This window comes from Asterias rubens, chromosome 11 (genome assembly GCF_902459465.1).
Source record: "Asterias rubens chromosome 11, eAstRub1.3, whole genome shotgun sequence".
Classification (NCBI taxonomy): Eukaryota; Metazoa; Echinodermata; class Asteroidea; order Forcipulatida; family Asteriidae; genus Asterias; species Asterias rubens.
This window is the reverse complement of record NC_047072.1, coordinates 8479846-8486945: the sequence shown is the minus strand read 5'-3', so window position 1 is coordinate 8486945 and position 7100 is coordinate 8479846. Positions and strand designations below refer to the sequence as shown.

General features: G+C 38.3%; 1 protein-coding gene across 1 annotated transcript; it reads right to left on the bottom strand.

Moving 5' to 3' along the window:
• Positions 1 to 1540: 1540 nt before the first annotated feature.
• On the bottom strand, positions 1541 to 5705 carry LOC117296645. Its single transcript, XM_033779667.1, has 3 exons — positions 5370 to 5705; positions 4344 to 4568; positions 1541 to 3534 (listed from the first exon to the last, which is right to left on the bottom strand). Exons 1-3 carry the CDS (start codon positions 5551 to 5553, stop codon positions 2420 to 2422), a joined length of 1524 nt encoding a protein of 507 aa, XP_033635558.1. The 5' UTR covers positions 5554 to 5705; the 3' UTR covers positions 1541 to 2419.
• Positions 5706 to 7100: the final 1395 nt, after the last annotated feature.

Sequence of the window (7100 nt, the reverse complement as noted above, 5' to 3'; positions counted from 1 at the left end):
AGCCCTTTCTCACAATGTTTTATACTATCAACAGCTCCCCATTATTCGTTACCAAATGAGGTTTTATGCTGATAATTTTTTGAGTAATTACCAATAGTGTCCACTGCCTTTAAGGAGGCATTGAGATTGCCATGTTGTTGACTGGTACAATTTATGGCCAATTTAACTTACTGATTTAATCTTTCAATTGCTTGTGGGGCTGTTGTATGGTATAATAGCATTATAATGCTGCTTTATCGGCAAAATTACAGAAAGATACAATAGAAGTCACCTGTGAAATTTTAAATTGAATACAGTGGCTTGCAGTTTGTTGAAAAAAACAGCAACAAACTGTCATGGTATTTTCATCATGAACACTGAATCCATCCATGTTTAGCGGGTACCAACTGCATTTTTGGATGGATTGAGGGTAGCATTCATTTTCGCAAATACTCGTGCAAAAACCAATTATTGAATGAGGTGCATGCTGGTCTAGCTAGGGTTCAAACTTGAGCACTAGCTTGACCAACAGGCACCTCATTCAAAGCCTACAGCATGCATAAAGATTTGCAATAAGGTCTATGAAAGCCAGGCAATCTTTGAAGATTAAGAATTTTCCTCATAATATTTTATTGATTTTTAAATTAACCGGGACACTTTGACAAAATTATTTGCAGGATGCTTGCTACCATTTTCCATAGTAGGCTTTTGGATAAAACTTTCACTTTCTTTTAGGCGTCATTACCAAAGTTTGACCATACCTTTAACATTGTATAGTTTAACCCCCCCCCCTAAAAAAAAGGTTTTACGTAAGAGTATATTGAAGGAAGAACTTAGAAGCGAAAATATTGAAATGATTTGACTTCCTATTGTTTATTTGTTTTTGTTCAACACAGATTTATTATATTATGTATAAAATGCAATATATTGCTGTCAGTTTGTACAAACAACAACAATTTAAAATTGAGAAGAGCAAGGTAATAAATAATATCATGTCATTGTTTTGTTTCAGTAATTAAATATTTCGATATGTCTAACGATACTGGATGTTGTTATACGGTTCATTATTAATTCAGTCAGCGCCAAAACTACGAGGGTTTTATTTTTAGGGGGGGCACAAGTGATCTTCTCAAGGTGCTCGTTATTTTTGTGATCAGTAGGTATACCAAGTTTGAATTCTGAGACCCAATTGTGTTTACAAGGTGATGCTGCACAATCTGCAGCCAGAAACACTGCAGCAAAGTACCACACCCTTAAAGGGAAGGTACACGTTTGGTAATTGTCAAAGACCAGTCTTCTCACTTGGTGTATCCCAACATTAGCATAAAATAACAAGCCTGTAAAAGTTTGAGCTAATTGGTCATCGAAATTGGGAGAAAATGATGAGAGAAAAAACACCCTTGTTGGACGAATATGTGTGCTTTCAGATAGGAGTAAAAGACTTCTAGCTAGAAGTCTTTTGTTATTTTAGTGAGAAATTACCTCTTTCTCAAAATCTATGCTACTTCAGAGGGAGCCGTTTCTCACAATGTTTTATACTATCAACAGCTCTCCAATGCTCGTTGCCAAGTCGGTTTTTAAGTTGATATTTGTTTGGGTAATTACCAAACATGTACCTTCCCTTTAACGATAAATATTCTGGGTTCTCTTACGTGCATGACACAGATCCAGACAGCTTCACATCCCAGCCAAAAGATGATTGACACAATTATGGTGTCTTGCTCAAGGACACCATTGTCATGACCGGGACTCGAACCCACACCCCACTAACACCAGAACTTGAGTCTAGTGTACACTAGACCTATATCTGCCACAACTTTATTCTTCTATACTTCCTTGGGATCTATCAACCTACACAGACTGACTTAGCAAAGCGAGAACTTGGGAAATATTAGCTAAAAAAATCAAGTTGTTGTTTTTCTTCTCATATTATTGATTAGATAAGGTGATTCAAAGAACTTTTCTGGGGATAGTTTGCATGTCCAAGTATTTTCATCTTTGAATATTGTAGACTGGAAAAACAACCTAGCGGCTAGTATTCCACCCCTGGAATAACCTCTTATATGTTGACACTTGAAGACAAAGAGCAGAGACCTGTCATAATAATCTTAACAATTTATTTTTAAATCCAAAATATCTAAAACATTCAATTCTTTAATGGAGCCCTAGTAACTCCGTAATGAGAATCACCCATAACTTCTTTAAGACAAAAGCTGACCCAATTCACCCAAACACCAACATCACAGTCTTGGTGCCCCATTTTTGGAGTCAGTGTCCCCATTTATAAAGTACAGAGCGCTTTGTAGGTGAAACGGCAGTCAAGCTTACCTCATCGTTACACGCAAATGCGTTGCAGACAGTAGAGCATAATGACATTGGTGTCAAAATGTTGTACATGGCATCAAGGTACAAAAAAACACAGTGATTGCAAAAAATATTTCTATCGATTCTTCTCCCTTATACACACTCGCACTATTTCGGACTGCCCAGGGACTTCAACCCTTACTGCCTCATGCACTGGTGACAGATTTATAAGTCCAGCTATCACCATAACATAGTCATCAAGTAAACTAATTTCTGATCCAGGAATAGATTTCTGTAGAATTTGAAAGCTCTTCAATTTGCCTAATAATTTCTCAACATGGACGCGCGCTTGGCAAAGTTTTCTTGATTGTTCCACGAGACCCTCAGAAAGTTTTGTCTTTCCTGTTGTCGAGTACAGAGGAATCTTAAGAGTGGCACCTCGGATGGCGAGTTCACATCGGATGGGAAAGTTTCTTTCAGCTAAAATTTCATCACCGCACTGGACAAGATTGAAAAAACAAGACTTCGTAGCTATGTCCTTCTCAGACATACTGCCACCATAGCCACTGGAGAGAAAGCTGACGGCTCCAGATGGCGTCATGGCAATGAAGTACTTAATAGTGTTATTTGTTCTGCAGGTAGACCAAGTCTGTTGCCGAGTTGATAAGTCAGATGGCCTGTCTATAAGTATTTCCGGAAAGTCAATGATACAACGGGCAGTCGGAAAATCTTTCCAGTAGGCTGATGGGATATGCTGACGCACCGTTACCACATCAGGCCAGACGATCAGCTCCTTCATGACTGTGGCTAGATGGGGAATCCACTGAGTAACTATCTTTGTCACAATCCCACTGCTGACACCGAAACGGTTAGCTAGATCCTTGTTCAGTAGGCCCAACTTCAACTTCATCAGGACAATCAACAGATGGTCCTCCATGCCAAGCTGGGTATCAATGTAAGTAACCTTTTCTCTCATGTTGTCTAGCATCCACATGAAAATGGCTGCTGTATACACTCCTGTGAAAAACTCGAGCATTTCAGGGTCACTTTTGAGAGAGTCAAATCTGAAATTGCTTTGGTCTGTCTTATCTTTCAACCCGGAGTCTGAGGCTTGTGGCTGTTGCACCCCGGGGTCTTCTGGCTGCTGCACATCATTAAGAAACGACTGGATCTCATCATACAGTATTTCATTCTCTTCCTTAGGAATTGAATGTGCCGTCTTGGCTTTCACAGGTTCCGGAGTCTTCATCCCTGTCAAGTAAAGAAAAATCTTTTACAAAACACTGAATCCATCCGGAAAATAAACATCCACTAAAAATGGCAAAAATGTATCCATGTGTTGTAGTGCAGTGGGCGGTGCAAGGTGCAAGCGTATTTCACAGGTTAGCAGAAAAATTGGGCGGCCATATTGTGTGTTTACAATAGATTTGCATTGTGACGTCATTTATTTATGTGCGGTAAGCACCGGAAGGTTAGCATGCCTTTACCTGTGCTTACGGGTAGCAGCGCTATGAAATGGAAATTGCAAAGTAAGCACAAAATCGACCGCTAAGCAGCGCTATCAAATTGGGCCCAGGACTCAAAAATTTTGCCCAGCACTCTGAGCAAAATACATTGTGCTACCCAGCACATATTTTTTTCCAATGTGCTTTGATCTGAGACACATTCAACTTATTGCATGGCCCCCATAATAACACAAACAGTTTGAAAACCTGGCATCGTGCCTGAAGCTTGCACTTTCAGCAATAATGGCCCCCAAACTAAACATGAATAATTTTGTTGATTCACTCGCCCCACGGTGAACTTTAATAAAAATTTGATTTATCGCCCACCATGGTCTATAGCCTACAACCCTGTTTTACAAACATATTGACAATGGTGGTTTCAAATTGTTTAGATAGAGAGCAGTCTATAGTTAGTTGAACAAATAATACTTTCAATTGATTTCTGAAGAGAACTTGAACCCTCAAACTGGCTTCAACTAAAGGTACAAAAAATGTTTCTTCTAAACAAAAAAGTTTTCAAAGGAAACAAACTTATTTATAATTTTTAGCAATTACTTTGATCTGTGGCTTGGTTTTCAAAGCGGCTTGCAAAAGTGAAGAGTATTTCTGCAGCACTTGTTGTAACCTTGCTGCAACCTTCTGCAGCAGTCACAGGACGGGATTTCTTGATCTTGGCTAAGCTCTGCTCCTGTCTTAGAGTCATGGAAAAGGCTGCCGCTCTTCTCTTGGGAAATATTGTGGGTACGTAGTCAGGGTTGTCCTCCCAGGGCGAAGGTCTCCCTACAGGTGCAAATAATTAAAATGTTTTCAAATTAAAATGTTGGATACATGTAGGAGTGATTTTATACCAGACCGCCAACAAAATCACTTCATTTCCAATCTTTACACAAATTAAACATAAAACTAAGAAGATACTACATGTACTTCACTGACTGCCATGTCTGTAATGATAGCTGATACACAGACATGACACTGAGTAAACTGACAGACAAAAAAAGAATGAAGTAAACATTTTTACCGTGTACATATTTATGACGTCATTTTAATTGTGTCTGAGTATGCAACAATTAATTATTAATAATCACAGACCAGATAGACTCTTTTAAAAAGAAAAATTGGGAAATCAGGTGCATGATTCTGCACTCTCATACCATACATGTATGAGAAGGAAAAAAATACACAAAATACAATACCCTGTACATACTAGACCCAGTAACTGGGGCGCTGTACTCCTTTTTTCGAAATTTTGACACGACCGAGAATGTCAAAATTTCGGAAAAAGGAGTACAGCGCCCCAGTTGCTCATCTGGGTCTACTACTGGTGGGAAGGATACACCATGTCAAATTCAATGTATCACATACACCATAATCCCCATTCATTGGAGACTAATTTGTCCTAATAATACTACTATTACTAGCTACATTCCATTGTGCATCAGGATTGTTGATGATTGCATTCACAACTCACAGTCGTCACAGACACATTATCTGTGTCGTCTGCTAGCTGCTACACAACAAAGTCGACGTCATTTTTGTACCAATCATCACAACAACAAAACTGTCTTCAAATCTCTCCCTTACCTGAAACGAAGTGTGCCCCACATATCCTGGTTCCCACCTTGGGATTCCAGTCGGGTTTTCGGTTGATCTTAGACAGCCAGAGACCCCGTCGAGGGGGCTTTCTCGGTACCCGAAAAAATCCAAGAGGTGACTCACCGCGATGGGCTCTGTTCGTGCAGCCGACAACGCAACAACTACTCGGCATGGCTAGTGACAAAAATCTACATTGAATGAAGAACACAGCAAACTTGCAAAATACTATCTGACACAATAGTTAACGATTTATTTGGGAAATTAACACTTCTTTACAGTACATTTTCCAAGTACTACTACCACAGACGAGTACGCGTGTACAAACTGATGGGCACACTTTGCCAACCATGGTGGGCAAGTAAAGTATGGAGAGCCATTATTGGCATAAATTAACAGAACCGTAGCGATTGAAAAGTAACGACAACAATACGGAGAAGATCATAATATTTTGAGCTTAGATTATTTACAGATAAAGTTTTAATTAAAGTACAACTTATGGAAAGACCAGTTATAAAGCTAATTGCACCTGAAGTTGAATAATACGTTTAAACAGTTTTAGTTTCGTATTGCCGCCCATACAATAGTAAACTTTACAACCTTGTTTTCAATTTTCAGGTTATAGCCCTCAATAGATAATGCGGGGTCGAACATTCCATTGAACTGACTTCGGATGTGTGTCTTCGAAGTGGAGCATTGAAACTTGTAGAAAGTGAACAAAATTGAACAATATTGTAATGTTTATCTTTATTTCAGAAAGAGAGAGAAACTGTCCTTAAATTCCGTCTAAAGCATAAATTATTATTATCATAAAACAAACAAACAAACAAACAAACAAACAAACAAACACACAAACAAACAAACAAACAAACAAACAAACAAACAAACAAACAAACAAACAAACAAACAAACAAACAAACAAACAAACAAACAAACAAACAAACAAAAACCAAGATGTATAGCGCCCTCTTTTGTAAGTATGACTGAGTTAAATTAATATTTCGGTTGATTTCATGCAGTTTGCTCGCCTGATGCTAGTGTTACCGTGACCAAGCACAATTTGCATTACTTATTACTTATTAAAATATAGCTAGATAATCAATGTTATTAGAAAGTAGGCCTAACATAGAGAAAGGTTTAATGCACAAAATGGCAAGAGGTTGAAGGATTTTTTTGTACAATAGGCTGTTGCTGATTGGCCTGTACTTCGAATACGTCATACCCCGTCCCGTCCCAGTATAACGTTGACTCAATGGTAATGTTTTCGTTGCCACAACCTTACTGTAGGTTGTTGTTGTGACAACGTAAAGTGTCGACCCCCATAACGGTTGCCGCAGTAATAAAATTGTAGACAACAAACTAGCAACGTTCTGGTACAAATAATTATTATACATGAAATATTTTTCGTTGCCTTCCGTTACTGGTACTGTACATTTTGAATTATTTATGTTTAACTTTATATTTTGCACAACCTTAGCCATTTTGTTGGCATACCACATACAGTTGTGTAATACTTAAAACTACAGTTCAGTCGGGCTAACTAAATATTAAACATTATTTTGTTTTGTCGTTACCTCCTGGCTCCATTAAAGGCCGGAAAAAAAATTGCTAAAGCGGGTCTCTTTATTCAAAACGCAAATCCATTATTTTTCAGTGTAAACAATGCTATCATTACTGTTGGCCATGTTTAGTATTTCTTATGCACTTTGCCTTTGATGTCAC